The 22853-nt window shown below is 37.4% G+C and overlaps 1 protein-coding gene across 5 annotated transcripts in view; it reads right to left on the bottom strand.

Moving 5' to 3' along the window:
- CUL2 (cullin 2) overlaps positions 1-22853 on the bottom strand; it is a 44546-nt gene that overhangs the window by 13308 nt on the left and 8385 nt on the right. For 4 of the 5 annotated variants that reach the window (XM_029077631.2, XM_029077632.2, XM_029077633.2 and 1 more), the window contains exons 2-16: positions 21491-21631; positions 17486-17588; positions 13940-14034; positions 10945-11050; positions 10498-10580; positions 8683-8779; positions 8478-8588; positions 7901-8063; positions 7301-7425; positions 6370-6477; positions 3795-3854; positions 3272-3400; positions 3099-3185; positions 1419-1571; positions 651-728 (exon numbers count right to left, since the gene is read on the bottom strand). In XM_029077631.2, the coding sequence (XP_028933464.1) occupies positions 651-728; positions 1419-1571; positions 3099-3185; positions 3272-3400; positions 3795-3854; positions 6370-6477; positions 7301-7425; positions 7901-8063; positions 8478-8588; positions 8683-8779; positions 10498-10580; positions 10945-11050; positions 13940-14034; positions 17486-17588; positions 21491-21609 (1617 nt within the window). In that variant the 5' untranslated portion in view covers positions 21610-21631. Of the gene's footprint in view, positions 1-650; positions 729-1418; positions 1572-3098; positions 3186-3271; positions 3401-3794; positions 3855-6369; positions 6478-7300; positions 7426-7900; positions 8064-8477; positions 8589-8682; positions 8780-10497; positions 10581-10944; positions 11051-13939; positions 14035-17485; positions 17589-21490; positions 21632-22853 lie in introns of those variants that run through there. The other variant, XM_029077634.2, reaches the window with a different exon arrangement.

Below are 22853 nucleotides of genomic sequence, written 5' to 3'. Positions count from 1 at the left end.
AGAACTTCCCTTATCCCCTCCCCACAGCACTTGTGCCTAAATGTACGTATTTATAATTATAATTCTATTTGTTTTTATTGATAAGTACACATATCTATAATTCTATTTATTTACAATGACGCTGCTGACGCCTGTTTACTTGTTTTGATGTCTGTCTCTCTTCTTCTAGACTGTGAGCCCGTTGTGGGCAGAGATTGTCTCTATTTGTTGCTGAATTGCATCTACCAAGCACTTAGTACAGTGCTCTGCACAGAGTAAGCGTTCAATAAATATGATTGAATGGATGAATGAACTGGAAATTTCGGCCAGTTCTTCAGTTTACAATAGGAGTCTTCATCCCAAAAAGTTTTCACAGGTTTGTGAGAATTTCAAAAATCAAAATTGTTTAATATAGCCTAAAATATGAGTGAATGTGCTATAAGAAATAACTTTGTGTGGTTGAGCAAATTCTTCTATTCTCATTTTTAAAATGTTATACAAGAGAAATAGTGTCACCAGTCTGACAGGATAATTAGGGTACAGCTGCTTCCCAGACCACAGAACTATTATTTGTGATTTTACTGTCTCTAACATGAAATCTTGAAACAGAAATTACAAAGATACAAATCACTTATATCACTTGATCTTTCCAACAAGTATAACAAACTTACCATCTGTACACTTTTTTCCAGTTCCTGAGGGATTGCAAACGTAGACGAAGGAGCCTGAGTGAGGGGCCACGCCCCGGCCTATAAAAATAATTTAAATTACCTGCATTTTCACATCAAATTTGGTTCCACTCAAGTCAAATTATTAAACCTTTTTTCAGATAGCTCTGATCAGTCCAGATTTGAACCAACTAAAAAACATGCAATTATAAGACAGTGGCTCTGAAGGATATAAAAACTGCCGAAATTCCTGACTCAATTCTTGAATGCCTTGGGATACCCTGACAGTAAATACAGTAGATAATAAAGTATAATTAAAAATGAAAACTGAATCTTTAATATGATAAAATCCAGAACTATATTAAACTTACAATGAACTGACATTTTCCAGTGCCTTAGGTCATTTCTGCATAAAAAATTAGGCACTTTGGATGGTGTATTTACAATTCCACACCTCTAAGATACTTAGGCACTGCTGTACTATTCACAAACTGTGTGCTGCAACACAGTAAACAAGTCTACTACTTGTGTAAAAGAAAACTTTATGTGCTCAAGGTACTGGGTTCAGGATGTGCTGCTTTTGATATATCGTTCCTTAACCATTAGGATGGATGTCATATTTGTTTCTTAAGCTGCTTCTCCAGACATCCTATTATCATCATCAAAAACAGAAAACTATACTGAATAGATCACTGAAAATGGCATTTCAAATATCCCACCTTTCAGAAGTTATTACTATAGAAACTATAATCATAAACCATGTTTTCATACCTGAAGGACATATATCTGAAAGCTAATTCCCAAATCTATTGTGGTGTCCTGGTTTTTGATAAAATTGTTGAATTTGTTGTTGAGATCCGCACTGACACTCATATCTGTATACATTCGATGGAGTTTGCTGGTAAACTCATAACCACAGGCTTGCTGTAAAGATTTTTAAAATGAAAAACCACACTTTTAGAAATAATTATGTAAAGCTCTCCTAGTAGATGTTGGGGACCACATAAAAATTGATAGAACTCCTCTTACAAAGCGTAGCCCTGCCCCCCCCAAAATTGGCAAAATAATTAACATACGGAATTCTTCAAAGTAAAGCTTTAAATACGTTATCAAACCCTGTACGGAAATACTTTTCAATCTGAAAAGTGAACAGAGGTTTTTTGTTTTTTTAATATCTTCTTCTAGCAAGAGGAAGAGTTGCATAGAACAGGATCTATTTCTGATGACTATTCATTCATTCAATAGTATTTATTGAACGCTTACTATGTGCAGAGCACTGTACTAAGCGCTTGGGATGAACAAGTCGGCAACAGATAGAGACAGTCCCTGCCGTTTGACGGGCTTACAGTCTGAGCTAGTGCAGTAGTAAATTATTTACTATAAACTATCTGTAAATTCCAGGAGGCTGAGTCCTTAGCCAGCCCATGTAAAACTATGTTGGATGGATGGCCAGCAGAGATTTCCACAATGGGGAGAATATAAATGGCTTAGAGGAGCTGGAGTAAATGGCTCAATTTTCCACTGACTGAGCCCCAAGCTGCTCCATCAGCCCTGAAGGATTGTGGCCCTTAGGACACCTCTTAGGGCACGGTGGACAGTTTCCCAAAAAGAGCTCCATCTGGGTCGTGCTGCATCATCCACCACTCTGTATTGTTTTTTCTTTCACCCTGCTTGGATCCTAGAGAGATTATCTGGGAGATATTTTATTTTTTAGATCTGGGAGAGAATACTGCCGGCCTCCTTGGAAGCAAAGGAAAGAATATGAATAAATCTTACATCCGCGGTTTGAATATTCACCAAAGTCAAACCTTCTGGCCATGGGTAAACCTGGAGAGATTTAAATTATTTATCTGAAGGTAAAAACTGTTCCATTCCTAGTCTCAGGAAATTACCATATCTAATTTATTAGAAATATAATAATTCAAAATTTCCCCTTATGAAAGGGTTTGATTTCGCAAATTTCTAATAAATGAATTTGAGTGAATTTTCTATTATGAAAAATTCCACAGTTCTACTCATCTGGCAGGGCTTGAAAGCCGTAGGGAAAGTATTAGATTGGAAGTTAGGGATTCACTGTGTTAAGGAGCACTTCACAACCTCCTAAATAATGACAAAAGTAACTTTATTACTTAATTTACTAACTCAATAAATGGTGATGACACAGCAATTTAACCTATGGATACAGTCTGATAACATGGAATTTACAGTGCCGGCAAAATCTGTATTAAGGAAAATTCCTAATAAAGAAAACACTATTTGGCACTGCTTTTTCTGACAAGGCATCCAGATAGGCGATCACTGTTGGAAGAATGTTCCTTAATTCTCTAACAACTATCTATCCAACACATAGTAAGCACAGGTTTAAGAAGAACTGAGTGTACTATGAAAATTTATTACTAAATGAATGCTAAATAATTTGAAAATATAAGCAAAGAGTATGGTTTACATTACCTTTAGTTTATTGATCATAGCTTCTTCTGAGTCCATAGACATAGACAAACCATGAATTAAACGTTTGGCCAACATTCTGGCATAAAACTGAATAAAAATAAGAAAAATAAGTCAATTGTTTCCTTAAAATGTATGGGTATTTGTAAGCTGTTTCCACTGGAAGCAGAGCTCACCTTCTGAAAAACATCCTTATCATCAATGTATTTGAAAACTGTAATGAAGCTTGTGAGTTTATCTTCCACTTCATTTTCTGTCATTCCTTTTGCTGATTTCTTTAGCAGGTTGTCACAGTATTTGGCCAGCTCAAATAAAAATCAAATTATTTATCATCAAACAATAAGATCTCAAATAAATATCACATTATTCTCAGAATTATACAGAATAAATTCAACTAATGCAGTCCCACATTCCCAGTCTCTGGGGTCTTAAAAGATCTTAAAAGGAGTGGACAAGTAACTTGAAAAATTACTTATAAATAACTTACTCAATTTTGTCACTACTATGCTGATGTGAATATTGTGCAGTTCCATAATTACATCAACTAAATGTGAAACTACATACTCCATAGGCGGCTGGCCTCAAGTAAGAATCTAACTTAGGTTCTTTTGAAAATGCGACGGTGATGAGCATTGTCTGACATTAACTAAGGTGAACATATTTGTTGTACAAATCCTAAAAGTCAGTTCTTTTACTTACCAGTTCAGGGGCTTTGCAAATAGACTTGGGTTCTCTATAGTTTACTACTGAAGTCAGAGCCTAAACAGAAAAACAAAATAGAAGTCAACAGATGAATCCTTCCCTTGAAAATAATTATTACTATCTTTATTATTCAGTTTTATCCAGAGCTTGTGAGGAGTGAATACAGTGGTTCTAAGAGAGCAAATCAAGGACAGACTTCAGCAAACTGGCAATATTTCAAATTCAAAGGAAACAGGCCTTGGCAGGGACAGACACATTCTGAAGTGACTGACTGGTAAAAGGTACTAGAGAGGAAAAAAAATATATATAGTTGGTTACAGACTGTCCATCAGGGATCTGATCCCTAGGGACAACTTTATGGGAAGAAAGTTGAGGAATCAATTAACTAACTTACTATGATTCTTACATATTGGGGAAAATTAGTTGAGGATCAAATGATGGACAGAAACTTAGATGGAAGCAATTGCAAAATGACCACCTTCCCAGTAGATGGGAGGAGAAGGGAGAAGTCAGCAAGATCAAAACAATTTGCTTTGGAAAATTAATTGAACAGGCTTAGAACATTAACAAGGACATTAACAAGAAAGAACACAAAAGAAAGAGAATTAAAGGAACAAAGGAAATCAAGACTTCTGCAGGCAAAAGCAGCAGCATGGCCTAATGGAAAGAGCACATGCCTGGGGGTCAGAAGATCTAATTTTTAATCCTGGCTCCACCACTTGCTTGCTGTGTGGCCTTGGCCAGGTCATTTAACTTCTCTGTGCCTCAGTTACTTCATCTGTAAAATGGGGATAAAATCCTCCTTAGAATTGTTCTGCATCTACCCCAGCACTCTACTTGGGTTCTAATTCTGGCTCTGCCCCTTGTCTGCTCAGTGTCTTTGGGCATGTAACTTAATTTACTGTGCCACAGTGACCTCATTTGTAAAATGGGGATAAAATACTTGTTCTCCCTCCGTCTTAGACTGTAAGCCCCCTGTGGGATAGGAACTATGTTCATTCTGTTTATGAATATATGAATGAAACCATGCTTAGCACACATTAAACTCTTAAATGCCACAATTATTATTATTATTATTATTATTAAGAAACCATACCAGTGCACAGGAGAGGCAGAAAGAGTAACAAACTGTCTAAACCCAGGAGAAACAATAGCCAAAAGGCAAATGAGAAAGACTTGTGGTGTTTTCCAACTTTATTATTTAACTTCTCCATCAATGCCTTTTATTAAGCTTTTATTGGGTGCAGAGCACTGTACTAAAGGCTTCACCCCCCCTTCTTATTCCCTCCATCCTCATCGTTCTCACACAGCAGACTATAAATCTGCAATCCTAAAAGCAGAAGGACTTCAAGAGGTATCAGGATCGCAAAATTCATCTGGTGGGAAGGACAGTACAAATGGCACGGCCTCATGCAAATGACCAGCACTTGACTCAGTTCCTTTGTGCAAGTTATCAGGCCCAAAGTTTCATATCTCTATCCAGGATCGTCCATTGTTTATACCAGGAGATTTCACTGCCATCACCACCCAAAAGTTAGTATCCTAAAGTCCTGATGAATGTCCACATCTAAGTAACTAAGAGACGTAGAGGGAAAAGTTGGGGATATTAGGTGGTGTGTTCCTAATCACTGGAAGGGATTCAAGGAGTGCACCCATCACATAGTTCCTCTATGCATCCCGTTGCCAATGTAGGAGAAATAATATTTGCTTGGAAGGACCATTTATTGGATATAAAAATGGTATTTATGTTTTTATTATCCACATAAGGGAATGTGACTTGAAAAGAATGATAGGTAACCAACAATCCCCCAAGGGGAGATTTGAAGAAAGGAAAGATCTCTGTCTCTGTCCAGCCACAATGTTATTTCAGACACTAGCGAGCTAAGTTTTAGGAGAATGAAGAGTAATAAATCAGATTGTAGGTGAGTCAAAAGCAGTGGCCGACGAGAAATGAAAACAGATATCAACGACATGCTGCAAAGGATTAGACATGAAGGGGAATGAAAAGAAGGAGCTTTGTTGGAGAAAGAAAACTGTAATCATCTTTAGCTTAGACTATATCCTATTTAGAATCAGAGAACAAGGAGCCAGAGGAGACAGAGTGGCTCACAATAGTGGAGTGAAGGGGAATAGCACTGGACCAGTGAGTTTCATTAAGTAAGAGGAAATTATTCTATTGCAGTTATGGAGCAGTGAACTCTTTGAAACAATAGGTATGCTGGAAAAAAAAGAGACAGCAGGGATGAAGGAAAGGAGAGCTAAAGGGGAGAAAAACTGAGGGGGAGATAATGGTTCCTTATTTGAAATGACATGTTCTAGGGGTGAACAAACAAAAAAAACAGAAAGGAAGAAAATGTCAATGAAAGCTCAAATAAGGAACCAATAGGTTTTACTTAGGTGGTATCAAGAAGACCAATAAGGAAAGCAAAAGAAATGATATGAACACTTCAATTACCAATATAAATACTGTGAATTTATCACTTTACTCCCAGATACATTGACAGTATGCCCAATTTCAAAGTAATGATCAAAATCCACCAAGCGAAAACAGTTCTATATAAAAAAAAATTACCTTATCCAGGGCACTCATAAAGTGCTGATCCCCATTCAAAACAGTGTTGATAAGTTGAACAAATTTACTATGCACCTCCAAAACAGATTCCACAAATTGAGTTGGCATCTAAAATATTTATCACAAAATTATTCATTAAAAAGCTTATTTAAATTAAACTATGAAAACTGATGGTCTGCTGCAATTATTCTAAGAATATTTTCTATAAGATAAATAACAAAAATATATTCAATCCAAAAAACTTACTATCCAGGATTTATAGTGGTAAAAATTATGATTTTAAGTATAGTCAACAAGTTAAAACCTTTGTCAAACACTTTTAGTTTCTCCAAATACCTAGACATGTACACAAACTGATTTTAACTCATTAGAGCCTTGAAGACACATCTGTTTTCCAACATTTCAAATTCCGGTAACATTCTGGCCTTTATGAATGATTTAACCAGCATACTCCAACAGAGCTGTTTTCTTCCAGAGACTGCCAAATGATTGATACAGAAATGTCTAGATATGATGGCAAGCCTTTGGAGAATAAACACATGGAGAAAAGTGTAGGCTCTCACCTTCTCTGCCTTTAAACAAATCTCTTCCAAAAAACTGACAGGAGTTAGTTTCGCAAATCACACAGCCAAATGTCCCTCGTACTACCCAGAGGCATTAATAATCACCTGATCATCTATAAATACCTTAAACTTCAGAAGAACATATCACACCTCTGCCATTACAAATTAAGAAAAAGAAATTTCACAGGGACATGAATAAACTCATCAAAATAGCCCCAAATTTGAGAGACTGAGGACTTCTTTGCAGGGAGTTGGTAGCAATGCCAAAATGTAAAGAAAAAAAAAAAACACACAAGAATTCTAAACCAAAAGAAAAATTTTACGATTTCCACGATCAAAATAATTACTTTTCAGACTTTCAAGCTTACATTTTCCTGAGAAAGATTGCTGGTTGCTCTAAGGCCCTCATCATGGATATGATTTTGAAGTTCCTGAATCATATGAGGTAAACCACTTGACACAGCACGAAGCAAGGTGTACATATTTGCCATGTCTGGGAAAAAAAAAACTACTTTAACACATTTTATTTACAAAATTACATTAAGAAAACATATTTTAGAAGACTTTTAAAATCAAAATCTGTTAAATCTTACACAGAACATTTCCAATAAATATATTATGATGATATCTGTTAATCACTTAAAATGTGTCAAGCACTTTTCTAAACACTGGGGGAGATACAGGTTAAGCAGGTTGGATACAGTCCCTGCCCCACATTGATTTCATAATCTAAAGGAGAGATAAGGTATTGAATTTTCATTGCACAGATGAGGAAACTGAGGCAAAGGGAAATGAAATGACTCGCCCGAGTTCACACAACAGGCAACTAGCAGAGCTGGGATTAGGACTCCCAGGACTATGCTCTTTCCACTAGGTCATGCTAGTCCTCGTTCTTTTTTGAAAATAACACACAAAGGCATTACTATCTTAAAAGCCTGACGTTAATTTTAGTTGCAAGTAAGGCTTACCATTTCTTTTCTCTTGTCGGATGATGTTATGGCATTCTGCATGTAAGAACTGTAAGTGGTCTGCCACCATGCGCTGCTGGCATTCATGAATTACTTTACTATAAGAACTTGGGTGTAAGTACTTCCGACATCGCATTTCTTCATCTTTTAATCTACCTAGTACCTAAAATAATGTATTTACAGTGTATGAGACCAAATATGTGCATGACATTTCCTACTTTGTGAAGAATCTGGGGCGAGGAAGCAGTATTTTAACAGCCAAAGAATCACGCCATATTTTAACTCCTTAATCTCAAATACTAATACAAAAGAGTGACTGGAGATTTTCCATTAAAAGGTTTATCTTAAAAGTGTTAGTTGCAACCCAAAATGTTACAGCAGACATAAAAGAAACTTAAAATACTAAAGCATAACGTGAAACAGCTATTCATTTCATACTAACAAGTGACTTCTGTGGTCAGGTGCAAAACCAGCACAATGCAATTATTCCAAGACCAACTAAAAGTAAAACAAATCTCTTGTCACCTAGAAAATTTCCTCTCAGTATAATGTGCTTTCACATAAACAGGTTTCTTACCTTTTCCATATACTGAGAGCAGTGTGATTCTTGTAACAAATTTGAAGCTTCTTGTTTGTAATACTCCCCTGTTTCAGTCAGAAAAGGGCACTCAAAAATTTCCTGATAAAACTAAATGAACAAAAAATATCTCTGAGCAAAAGCTAGCAGAAGTAATTTGATAAAATTCAACTTTGTTAAAATATTTTTCAAGAGAGATTTGTACCTTTAGGGGGAATTTTTTCTTATACTGTTCAACATGAACAAAGGAGTTAATAACCCCATGGATTACTTTCTGATTTGGGTCTTCTCCACAGCGATCGCTAAAATAAATAACAATATCAAAATGCTTATTATATAATGCTGTAATTCACTGAAAGCTGTTTTGGTTCACAATCTATTGAAATCTTTGACATTTACGATGTTACAAAAGATGGATGATTATGTAAACTGAAATGATTTCTTTCCTTTTCCTAATAGATTGAACCAACTGTAAAAAAATGTGTGAATAACCTTGTGGTGCGAACTAACTGATCTAAATTTTTCCACAGATCTGTGGAGTGACCTCCATTTTTACAGCCCTTATAAGAAGAGCTGCATGTGTAAAAGATGCACAAGGCTGTTAAGGAAAATGTCCATTGCACTAACAATCCATTTTCGCTATTACTGGCACTTTCTTTTCCCTTCTGATCCCTGCCCAGAACCCACTGTCTGCTCCAATTTTATTAAAGTTAGATTTGCTTTCTCTATTCTGATTTAGCAGATATATAAAATTCAAACAGTAAAACATTAACTTGATTTATAGTACTTCTAACTCTCAGGACTTATGTCTCTAGTGGACATTGCTCCCTGGTGTCCAGGATTTGTTTGCTGTTGGCTCTTATGACTTTTTGGCAACACAGTTTTCATAAAAGCAGCTATTTTCATTTTCTCTTTTTATTCCTTTTCCTTCTTATATTTTTGAGCTCCTGAACTGCACAGTTTAACCCCCAAAATTCACACAAAGGACAACCACTGTAATATTCTTGTTTTGTCAATGATTCCTGTTCAAAGTACTACCTATGTATTTGTTAAGCACTTACTCTGTGCCAAGACTGTTCCAAGCGCTGGAATAGACACACTACTGATTCCCTAGTATGACAAACTAATATCCATGCAAAAATCCTGATAATCTGTAGCACCTGGGACTTTTCTCTTCCCCTTAATCTGACTAGGAAGAAGAAAAAGTAAGGAAAATTTTTAAAAAAGGGGTTCTGCAAGGTGACTTCATTTTCTCTGTTGTCCTCCGAAATTTTTTAAAGCCTATACATTCAAAGGGCTGTTAACAAACGGAGAAATTGTGCTGCATGGATGACTGGATTTTTGAACAAACTCCTAAAAAAAATGTTCTTCACCAGGCTGTAATTATTTTTCTGAGTGAATGCTTAATAAAATCTTACTTGCTTGTCTTCTCTGCTGCCTGCCAGCTCAATGGTATCGTATTTCCTGCTCCACAGCTTAAGCAAATGCCATAAAATGAATGCCCAGACAAACTGGTCTTGTCCAGTGTGGATCAAGCCATTAGGGGTTAGAAAACTTCCCCCTCTTTTGGATGGAGTGGTGATTTAAATGGACCTGAAATTTCCCTGATCTGGAAATGTGCTTTGGTTCTCTGGTGATCCAGAATTTAGGACTGGGGGTCCATTTACCAAGTATTCACTTCCTAGTACTTTGTGGTTAGCTGAACATCCCACACCCAGTGGAGGGAGGGAATATAAACATGGTTCCCGAGACCCCAGCACAGAAACTAATTTCTCTGTCAGGGACTCAATCATCCAAATTAATAGTAAGGAACTATTTTGTGTGCTAGCTTTTTGTTTTAATTTTCCTAAACAGTAAAAAAGATTTAGTTTTAAAAATGAGCTAAAAGGAAATCTGAATTCGGAATGAGCCATTTCCAAAATAAAACTAGCTCTAGTCGACTGCTAGACAAATGATGTATGCAGTGCTACAATCAGACCATTCAAAATAATATTTCAGCCCATGAGAAACAAACACTTACTTTTTTATTTCTCGGAGGAGCATTCGAATGAGGACGGCTTGGAGTGGTTCAATCATCAATTTCCTCCACATATCAAGTGCTAGCTGCCAGAACGAACACATAAAGGTGTAAATGTGATAACCACCATCCTTCTAGATTTCAAATTCAAACACAAAATGAATCTTGCACAACTAAGGTATTTTTATATAAAAATACTGACATCGCCATATTACCGGTTTGGAATTTCATCTTCCAAATAAGTTCAAGGAACTGTTTTCTCATATAGAACATACTTTGCTTTACCTGTTTTTCATTTACTGGTTTTATTACTGCTTTCCTCAGTAATGATTTTTAATATTATACACCATTGTTCATATAATCAACATGCAGGAGCAGAAGTCCCGCAGACTATATCAAACTCTAACATATAACCAGTTTTGTTTTCTGATTATTGACTGATTTACCCACCTCTCCAATTTCCATAAGTGGTTCATTTGTATCTACACCACCATAGCCATACTGAAGATCAGCTTCTGTCAATTTGTTTTTTTTAATAAATTGGGTATTGAGATACCTGAAAAACCAAAATATCATCAGGTTATACATGAACTATAAAGCATGCATATTACATGCTTTAGAATCATTCAGAATAATTATTTCAGGTTTCTAAGAAAATATGGAAAGGGAACATGCTTAGGCAAAGCCTAAAACCTCCCAGCCCATTCTGCCTTTTATACCAGCATCAGGCCAGAGTTCAACCACACAAAAATGGATTTCTGCACATAATTCCAGCTCTCTACCAAAGCATGCTCATTATGTACCCTTCCACTTTGCTATTCACCTTCAGTCTGCAAGGCAATTGGAAAAGATTGCTATTGCATGATAATAAAAATGAGTAACAAGGGGTCCAAACCATTCTGATGACTTGAAAGATTGTGCAAAAAGAAACCATTAAACATGCTTAGTCTTCTAGGAATGCATCTCAGAGTTCACTACTATTTGCTAATTTCCTAATATTAGTGACAGACTAACATTAACCCCACTTTACAGAGGAACACAGATAGGGAGGTGAAAATAAAAAGACTAATATTGTACAGTTATATTTTTTGGGATGCACAAGTTCCAGTGTTATGAAAAAGAAACAAAACCAATGTGAATAAAACACTTGCTATTTCCACTTATTTTAATACCAATAGATTGTCTCATTAAGTACTGAAAAAGAGTGAACTAATTTGTACAAATTAATTTTTCACTCCCCCTCTATACAGTAAGTGCTTTGTGGGCAGGGAATGTGTCTACCAACTCTGTTGTATTGTACTCTTCCAAGTACTTTGTACAGTGCTCTGCACACAGTAAGCACTCAAATACTATTGATGGACTGATAAACAATTCACGAATAGTTTCAAAGACTGGTTATCTCAGAACTTCATTAAATCATTTACAGTATTTATAAGGTAGAATTAAAATCACCAAATTGGCTGGGACCTAGGTACTCAAGGAAAACAAGTGATTGTGGAAAATGTACGGTGGTCAACATGTACATCTACATAAGTTTTACCAACCTGGAATAAATATGGGGTTTAAAATAGCTTAGGGGACACAAATATGGAAATGATGAAATAAATAGGCTTATGGTTGCCATAAATCTACAGATTTTTAAAAAAATCTACTCAGGGGATTCTGTGATATCTTTCGGGAAGAAAAACAAAAAGTAAGGAAACCTTCTTTTGGTTATGACCCTGAATCCAATATCTTCCACCACCAAAATCCTACGCAAAGTTATAAGCTCTCAGGGCTTTAGTTAAACCTTGTAAAAAAAATCCTTTCTTTCTGAAGTGAGAGATGTCTGGATCTTTTGGGCATAAGAAGTTAAGATGGGAAAAAGTTGCAGGCGTGAGGAGCCAAAACAATTTTTCCCCCATCATTTATGCCCTGTGAAAGGTTTATGAAAATATCCAAATTTTTCAACTACTATTTTATTTATGAACCTACTCTCTACAAAAAGACTCATTGAATCTTTTTGTGGCTTTTTTTCGTTTTTTTTAACCCACTTCGACTCCGCTCCTCAGATTCTCCTACATTCCTGGTCAAATACAGAATCTAAGAATTACAAGACTAGACTAGGAAGAAACATAGGGAACCCAACCAAGCCATTTCTCCCCATAGGGTCATACTGCCTAAGTAGTTTCAGGCAACACTATCCTTAAGCAACCCCAGATAGATAGGTGTTCTTCCTATTTGTTACAAATCTCCAAGGATGAAGATTCCAAGGCCCCACCACATAGACTGTTACTCATTTTGGTGTCCAGCAACCCCTCGAATTAGAGATTCCTTCCACATTACTACTGACTTGAAAATCACACCTGGTCTAATTTAAGCCTTCTTCCTCCTGTTCTACCTAACAAAACAGCCGATCACAATCTCTGTAATACTTTGCTTACCAGTTACCCATACCTCTCAAGTCTCCTTTTTAGCTAGGGTATCTGTTGGGGCTCTGTGATGCAGATGCAGAGCTCCCAGGCTACTCTAACGTGACTGGAACCAGTGGGAATGGAACTGCAATCCACTCAGAAGATAAAGGCTAGGCAAAGACATCATCTTCCTGCTCCTTCTCTCTTCTTTGGAGAAAGTAAAGAGTATAATAAAGTGTACAAAAGTGGTTTCCAGTTGTGCTGCAGCCCACTAGTCTGTGTTGGTGACTTTCAAGAGTACCCTGGGAACTAGGAGTACCAGGCGTAATTTAACTGTGCACAAGTGGCATGCTACTGATGCTCACCTATGTTCACGTAGGTAAACTCTGAGCTCTTCAGGCTTCTATTGGAGGCAGAGCTGAGGTCAAGGAGCTGAAGGGAAATAGGAAGTTTGCCCTCAGAACTACATTTCCCAGAAGACGAAAGGTGTACATTCCCCAGAATCATCAGGGAATGAGACAACCAAACTGGGAAGAGTCCTCTGAATTCAGGATTAGGGATTCTGACATCTCTTTAGTTTTCTCTCTGCCTACCTTTCCTAAGCTATTATTAATTCTGCAAAGGATTATCCTGTGAATACACTCTGTGACTGTCTGCTGAGATGGCAAAGGCCATCAAAGGAGGAAACTGCAGGTCTTTCTGCTATGAAGGCACACACCTACTCTTAGGAGAGAGGCATTCACATGCCCCGTCAATCACTTGAACACCTTTCCCTAGGAAGCAATTAAAATCTGGAGTTGACTATTACAGATAGGTAGAGGTTGAGTGTAAACATCCACTAAGTGAAATTCTAACCAATGAATCAGAATTTTTCTTTATGATCAATCAATGGCCTGTATTAAGGGCCTATTGTGTGCAAAACACTGTAATAAGCACTTTATTCTAACCAAATAATTATTTGGTGCAATGAGAAATAGGTATTGAATAAAGTAATTGTTTTGTTATGAATTTCTTTACGTTGATAATCTAGGGAATTTAAAATCAACATTTACCTGTATAAACAGTCCATATAGTCTGCCCCTTTGCTATATTCTTCCCAGTACCTGTGATACATCACCAGAACTTGTTCTTCAGACTCCAGAACTTTCTAGAACAGGAAAAAAATTGATTAGGTCTTTGAAAGAAAAAATATTTTCATAAATACCCTGAAAACCAATAAAGAACAGCTGCAAAGAACTACATGATATATGAATAAATCTTTCTGAATATTATAGGAATAAATGCATTTCATTTTCTGTCCTAAACAGTGTTTATAATGTCCCATAACAGTGAACTGTTGTCAAATAAGTTGGAAAAGGTAATGAAAAACATAGAAAAGAATACATTAGGTCAATGCTACCTTTGGATTTGGATTTCTAAAGATCACTTTAAAATGACAGGCCTCAAGTATCTGATCAACCTGCTATAAAAGCACTATATATAAATAGTGGTGCAGCACAGGAGCAGCGTGGCTCAGTGGAAAGAGCCTGGGCTTGGGAGTCAGGTCATGGGTTCGAATCCCGGCTCTGCCACTTGTCAGCTGTTTGACTGTGGGCAAGTCACTTAACTTCTTTGTGCCTCAGTTCTCTCATCTGAAAAATGGGGACTAAGACTGTGAGCCTCACGAGGGACAACCTGATGACCCTGCATCTCCCCAGCACTAAGAACAGTGCTCTGCACATAGTAAGCGCTTAACAAATACTAACATTATTATCATTATTAAATACTGGCTAAAACCAATACAATATAGAGATAAACAAACCTTATAAATTAATATAATTAAGAATAAGGTTATCTAAGTCTGAGTCCGCATGGGACAAAGTAAGCTTATAAAATTCTTAGACAATCCATTCGTGTCTTAAACAGCAATAAAGATATCTGTTTCATTAACTTGTAAATGAGGTCTCAATGTAACGTGATGCAGTATTCTGTCTGGAACTGCAGCACCAAATGATACTTGGAGAAAAAAAATCCAGTCTCGAGTAAGATGTTACTTCTAAAATCCTTAACTTTTCCCTATCTACATTTTCCCTATCTACACCTATTGATATTTTCTCCCTGAACAACTTCAAGCAAGAGCAAACTCCATGTGCTTTCTATGAGCTGGGGAAAGTACCACCTCCTTGTTATGTCCTGAATTCGTGGCCTTAATACTTTACTGGGTGCCTCCAGGCGTACCATAATGGGAATGGGTAAACAACAATTGATTCTACTTCTCCCTGTTCTTAAGACTCTCTGCACATTTAAGTCTCATCTTTTCGTCTAGCCCTACACAATTACCCAACTCCGAATCTCTTCTAGCTCTGAGAGTTGGCGACTAGAATTATCAGGTATTCAAAAGTGCTGACACCAAACAACCAATAGTATTTACTGAACGTTTCTATATTCTTTTTATGTGGAATATACTTTCTGCTTATATTTGATTATCTCATCTGAAGGATCCTCAAAAGCATGTATACTGTGCCTTTTACTTTTACTGCTCTCTCTTAAGTACTAATGTAATGCTCTGAACAAAATAGGTGCTCAACAAATGTTACCAAATAAGTGCATGGTCGTTCTGTGGTTCCCAGCATTCTATTGGTCTCTTGGGCTACACATTAGGCCTGTGTCTTCAGGTGGAAAGGGATACCATGATCCCTTCATGGGTCCCAGCTCAGAGGTCAGAGTCCATGATCCAACAAGTGCAACTTGGACTGTTTGTCCTCGGATGCATTACTTTACAATTGATTGAGTTGGACCGTATCTAGATGATGTCTACCAACTCTTTAGTATTGTACTCTCCCAAGTGCTTCTGCTCTATAAATGCCACCGATTGATTCCTCGATCTCCCACTTTTCTGCCAATTGGTTCAACTTTGTGAGATGTTCCTGCAGTTCATCACAATAATATGGGATACCCTTCTTGAAAGGCTTAGAGTTAACTGTGAACTTACAGGTTTCCAGGGTCATTCCCTCCTCTTAGTCAATAAAACTGGTCCTACTCTGACCACCAATCCCTTGGGGATCCCATTATTTATATTAAGGCCTTTTCCTAACCCTTAGCCAATTTTCCAACCATGGTAGCATTATTCCTACAATCTCTTTTACATTAAAACATAGCACTATCACATGCATGAGCTATTTTTTTGTATTCTGAAACTACTTGGACTAGCTTGTAGATTATGTTTTTCTCGAACACAGTTTTTATGGTATTTGTTAAGCACTTACTATGTGACAAGCATTAAGCACTGGAGTAGACATAATCTAATCACATTGGACACAGTCCATGTGCTACATGGACTCACTGTTTTAATACCATTTTACAGATGAAGTAACTGAGGCACAGAGAAGTTAAGTGATTTGCTCAAAGTCAGGGAGCAGGCAAATGGCAGAGCTGGGATCAGAACCCAGGTCCTCTTAACTTCCAGGCCTGTGCTCCTAACATTAGGTCATGCTGCTTTCTACACTATTGTTCTCTAATTTTTCCACCTCACTATATCATGAACACATATCTTACATCAGAACTGTGCACTAAAAATTAACTCTAATAAGAAATTTTCCTTTAGTAAACTTTATTTTTGATATACAGAAAAATCGAGCTTTTCTTCCAAACTAACCCTGTAAATCTTATTTTATTCTTTTGTTTAAAATTTAATTTTATATTTTTTCTTTTGTTTAAATGCAGTCAATGTAGTAATTTTCACCTATAGACCCAGTTCCATTAGTAATCAATATTTTTTGTAAGCAATGATTAAGTACTCAAGATTTCCTTAAAATACTTGTCTGTCTAAATTCACACCATATATGTATTAAAATTACCATAGTTGTTGGATGACTCTTCAAAATAGAGAGATCAAAGAGTGCAAATTTTCTTACCCACTATTCCCCTCACTCTTTATCAGGTAAGAACACATAAACAAGGTAAGTTTTGCACCATAGAGTGAAAGGCAAACCCTGTGGTTTTGTTCCACCATTTCATGAAAACTACCACTTGGAAAGCTAGTATGTCATAAGAAAGTCATAGTCAATCTGCAAAAAAGTCACCTTGAGAAGCCTAATGCTTATTACAGAAATGGTTTTCAGTCAGATCCTAGACTTAATTTTAAAATTATATTTGAGGAGGGCAGCTCAATTTAGGAAGGGACAGTGGAACATAGAGACCACGTCATCCAGTTAGTAATAAGAAAATTTTGTAAGAAAATACTTAAAAATACTAAAAAAAAAATTTCCCCTCAAGTTTCCATGACAGTCTTTATCATCCAAAGTTGTTTTTTATAATGCTAAAAGAAGATATATTGTTCTAACTGCAGCTTCCCAAGTGTCAAATTTCCAATTTTTACTGTTCCTTCTCTGAGCAAAGAAATTAAAGTTCAGGGAGGATAAATGATTTGTCCAGGATCATTCTATGAGTGAGTATGGGATGGCAGAAGAAGAATTTAAAAATAAGATACCTGATTTTCGTTATTCTAAACAAAGGTATGCTTTTTTCTAACCAACTACCATCAATTTTTACTGATCCTGGAAAATCTTACCCAAACATTTTGTTACAAAATATACTTACATCATTAATATATTATTTACCTCATGCAAATGACGAACATGATTTTCCAAAAAAACTTTAGTCTCTGCATAAAGCCTTTCCCCAAGCGGTTCTGGATAGGCCACACATAAAGCATAGATGTCCCTAATTTGTGGTCAAGGTTTATAAATTTTCATATTCTTTCCTAATAGTAAATGCAAAATTCAATGACAGATTTTCTGCATATTCAATGCAAAACAACTCACATTTATCCTTCCAGTTGAAATACATAAAAATGCACAATTTTATTGATAGCGGTACAAAACTGTCATAACAAATTATCACGATTTCGAAAGCAGTTATATAAATTAGTTCCGAAAGGCAAGCACTATACAGATCTACCTCGAGAAACACTACATATGTGATATGTTCCTCAAAAACGAAGGTGCACTATGAGCCATTTAGTTGTGGGATACGCTTTCCCACAGACTTAAATGTAATTTAATTTTCTGCCTCTGACTCTTTCCAACATGACAACCAAGTCTGCATCTTACAGGTAATTAATTAGGAAGCTCACGGTAGCTCACTGTCCACCACCAGGATCCCTTTTTAGTCCCGTCTCCTGCACCATGCCTAGGAACTTTCTTGAACCCCACGTACTCCAAACATGGGCCCACCTCTACACATCTCCCCAGTCCTTCTCTTCCCTATCCACCTCACAGTATTCTCCTTGCCACTAACGTCAATGGGCCTCACTCCCTTTTGTGTTTGCTACTGATGGGTGTAGCTAGGAAGCTGTAGCTTTGTCTTGGGAGACCTGGTGTCACTTTAGCACACTAGCATTTCCAGCCGCTTATGAGTTGAAATTCGTGATATAAGGACAGCTGAGACTTTCATCTCAGCTAAAGAAAGCAGTTAATGAATGAGGGGTTGGGGAACAGGCAGCAGTTGAGAGGGTTTCTTTTGCTTCCACTGAGGACAGCAAAGAATCAAAGCTGGGCTACTTCCCTCCTGAGCTCCTACCCAAATCACACAAGTCATGACAAAGGCAAGGGAAGAAAGAGATGGAGAGATCAGTTTTCCCAATGGCAACTTGATGTAATAGCAGGAAGTGCTTACAGATCCTGGGCTAAGTCAGCAATTATTGTATGATGAATTTCCGGATTTCCTGTATCTTGGTGTTTTGGAGTCAGGGATATGCCTGTACTATTCTTTAGTTGCATGGAAGTTGCATCAAAGGTACAGAAAAACACAGCTCAAAAATAATCTACCCTGTAAATGTACGTCCTTCCATTCTTTAAAGCTTTATTTCCTTCTTCAGCTGTTATTTACTGTCTCCTCCCTTGCTCCTGCTCTCCAAAACTATTCTCTTGGAATGTCTCCAAATCAACCAGAGCACTTTCATTTTTCTGTAATTTCTCCAAGAAATTTTAGCAAGCTTATGACACACTGAGGGAAAAGGAAGGATGTGAAAGACTACGGGTGGGCCAAGATACAATGATCAACTAAAATTTTGCACAAACATTTTTCTTAACCCCCAATTTTCACCAGCCTCCTTCTATCCCCAGTAGTCAGTTTGGTGCAACATTTCTTGGCACACAATCAGAAGGGGAACATGATGTTTAATAATATTCCGTATATTATCAAATGCACTATTGCCTTTTAAAAATACAACAGCTAGAACACTACATTCTAGTTTACAGCATCTTTTGTCCCACATGTGTAAGTAAATTTATATTCCTTTCAAGATATGGGAGAACTGAACTCAATTATTTCTATACACTTAATCCATAGTAAACTCGATCAGGATTAAAAAATTGGTGTTACTAAAAACAATAGTAACTAGTTAGTGTTATTGTGTTTCTCTTTACTACCATGATTTTTAATAATCTATTTTGGGTGACGATTTGCTTTGGAACAGTATGCCATATCATCTATTACAGAATACTTTTGATCAAAATTAAAGAAAATAGCCACTTGGTTGTCCCACAGAGTCAATCTATATTCAGGAAAGAGACAAAGAAGAACACCTAACATAATGAAAGGTCCTCCCCAATGAGTCTACAACATGAAACGTTCTAACCTAAACATCTAATGTTGATCAGTCTCTAATATACTCTCACTCCCCAAGCATTAAGCCTGCTACACTGGTCTGATGATATGAAGGGACTGAAGCAAATAAGGGCAGTAATGTTTTTGCTGCATGTTGAACTGAAGAAAAACAAACTGTTCACATGCAATTATATTTTCAACAATAAAATATCAACAACTTCAGAGAAACAGCTACAGCCAAAAGGCCATTATGTAAGCAGTGCACAATGTTTTTACGGCAGAAAGATGAAAGATGTTTGAAACAAAAAGTTAAGCCAAGCAGATCGCAATACACGTTTTCTGCAAGTCAATGAAAGAACTTGCACCTTCAATAAACTTTCTCCCCCAACTATGAACAGGATGAACAGCAATGAGTTTGAATGCACAAATATCCAATATATCCAGTCAAATTAATTTGTCTAGGTCCAGGAGCTGAAAGGAATTGCCTAGGGTTTTTAAACTTACAGAAGAATACTTATTTAATTTGAAAAAGAGAATGTGCAGCACCAACATGTACTGCTTCAGGAAACTGATGCTGATTGGCATTGTAGAACTGAGTGTACAGTTGGAATTTTGTCAGAGTAACTCAGGAAACTGTTGGAAGGACTAGTAAAATGCTTATTTTCCTCCAATCCTCACATAAACATATATTTATGCATAAAACTTTGACTGTCTAATAGAAGAAAGCTGATCTACAGGGTCTGGACTTACTAAACATGACAATCACAAACTAGCTATAAGGAATGGCTAGTTACACTTATGAAAATGACTGCATCACTGTTTGGCCACGTTTTGGGAAACATTTTTCAATGGAGGAATCAAAGTTTTCTTTTAAATAAGAATATTCAAGGATTCTGTCATCAAAATCATTTGGACAAGAAAGTTGATAAATTTTAGTTCTGTTTTCAAATTCTAAAGCCAAAACAGAAAAATGGGAAAATGGAGCATAGCTGAGGAATCAAGAGAAACTGACCAATGGCTGTCTAAAAGTATTACCTGCCAGAAGGTTTAATTAAGAATAGGGAGCCTGCCAGAAATACTTTAGATCATCCTTTTTTTACTAATCTATGACTGTTTTAGATATAGTTACAAAAAACTGAATCAATTTCAATAAAAACCTATTCTACAAAAGATAAATGAAACTAGATTAAAAGTATGATCTTTAGATGCAATGACACAAATATGCAGTCGTGTTGTATTTGTGTTTTAGAACCTCTCAAAGTTTGTTCTTCAAAAGGCAATTCCTCACTTGCCATGAGTTTGAACAACAGTAGAATTTGATTGGCCTTGTTTCATATGTAGATGTATTTTTATCCTACAGAATAAGGAAAACGAGGTAACTTAATATTAAAGTCAAAACATAAATAATTTCATGTGAGAAGAGCTTGTCTTCACACAAGTAGTCAATATGTCAGCAACAGTGAGCGATTCAAAGGCACTTGATAGATGTTTACCTAAACTTTCAGTGCACATGAAGGATTTCTACCTACACTTACAGAATATTCTGCTGAAGAACACATTTAAAAACAAGGATACACTTTCTCATGTATGTTTCCAAAAAGGGTTGTTAAAGAGATAAAGTTTAAACGGAAAAGTTGCCTGGCTTTTCATTCGTAACTAGGTTAAAAAGCCCCACTACAGCTGTGGTGGCACTATGTATTAGACATAAGAAAAATGGGAGCCATAGGACCGTGGGTGAAAGTAGCAGTGGAAACACAGAGGAATTTGGGGGAGGAAAGACAGGAGGCTTAGGGGTTGGAAGGTCCTCTCCTCCCTGAAGCTCATCCAGGCCATGTCACCCAGCTCTGGGTGATGAGTCTTTTTCTGAGAACCAACTCAAATCATTCCACAGTAAAAGAAACTAGATAAGCAATAACAAATGATACTTGATTACTTCAGAAACTTGTAAATACTGGCATCCTAGAGTTTATCATATGCTCTGGATATGCCTAAGGTAAGAACTGAAGAAAGGATACGAGAAGCGATCATTCCATGTTGCTCTTTCCACGTAATCCAACATGACTACAGCTTTGATTGTCGCTAAGAGTTTGTTCCATGTTTCATCAAAATCCACCACTCTTGGTTTCAGGGACATCGTGGGGTTTTAGTGTTGAAGTCTGAAAGAAGTCACAGTGTTGACATGAATTTAGCATTTCATCAATTTTTTTTTTTTTGCAAGTACAGCTGCATAGACCCATTTGCTTGCAACACGCTCAGGAAGTCTTCGATTTATACTTTCCCAAATTACAATGACCAGCGCTTTCAACCTCTCAGAATTTACACTGACTTTGTATCTGATTTCATGACCCCATGCTTCTTTCCCATCACTTTCCTATTCTCCGCCTCCCTATTCTGGTCCAGGTTGGTCTGCCACTGCTGCTGGCCCGGGTGCCTCTGATCTGCCATCCTGCAGGGTGGCAAAGGTAGGCAGCTAGGGCTAGGCTACCATCTTGTCCATTTGGGGTGACAACCACAGCAAGAGCCACCGTGGTGAGTGATTCATCCTCTCCACCGTTCCTTTGAAGCCTGACCCAATCTAGTCCCAGCGCTCGCGCTCTGTGGTTGCGGAGGGTCCGCAGCAGCAGTGAAAGAGGAGGGAGCTGGAGATGCTGGAAAATGAAGTTGCCATGGAGTCATTGCAGCTGACTGCTCTACCTAGGAAAGGATCTCCCAAACGCCAGGGTCTGGGCCGGGGATGCAGGTAATAACTGCGGCTGCAGCAGCAGCATCTCAGGGCTTCCTCCAACCCAGTCTGGCCCAGTCTAGGATCTCCACTCAACTGGTCCCCAGTGCGGGACCTAAACTGGGATCGCTTGTTGTAGCAATGCCCCAGTGGCCCCCCAAAGCAAGGTCCAGCCGATGTTCGGCCTTTCTCTCGCCTCATAACCCTCTGCATCTGGCTCCTTGTTACTTTCCTGGGCTTTCCTCCCATTTTTCCCTTCTGCTTCCCCTGGCCTGAGAATGATGGCATTTCCCAAAGAATATTCAGGTGTTTCAACTCAACCTGCCCAATGGTCTGCTTGGCTAAAAGAGATACAGAAACCCTGGGAAGCTTGCCAATCAGGCCCACCCAGAAGCTTATTTTTTTTTGTTAAAAATAAAGGGTTTGAAATTTGTCTATGCTTATCAGATTGTTAGTAACACTGCCTGCTTCAACATACTCAAACTTGGCTCACGAGGGGCTGTGCCTGGAAAACCTGTATCTCGCCATATGGACAAGTTCTTTCCGTCTTAGTACAGTGCTCTACGCACAGCAAGCACTCAATAAATACTACACTGATTGACTGACCTATAGCATCATCTTCAAAAATGGACAAATATATACATATATATGTATAT

Source organism: Ornithorhynchus anatinus, chromosome 13 (genome assembly GCF_004115215.2).
Source record: "Ornithorhynchus anatinus isolate Pmale09 chromosome 13, mOrnAna1.pri.v4, whole genome shotgun sequence".
Lineage (NCBI taxonomy): Eukaryota > Metazoa > Chordata > Mammalia > Monotremata > Ornithorhynchidae > Ornithorhynchus > Ornithorhynchus anatinus.
Note: the sequence above shows the minus strand (reverse complement) of the source record. Positions and strands in the feature narration are given on the sequence as shown.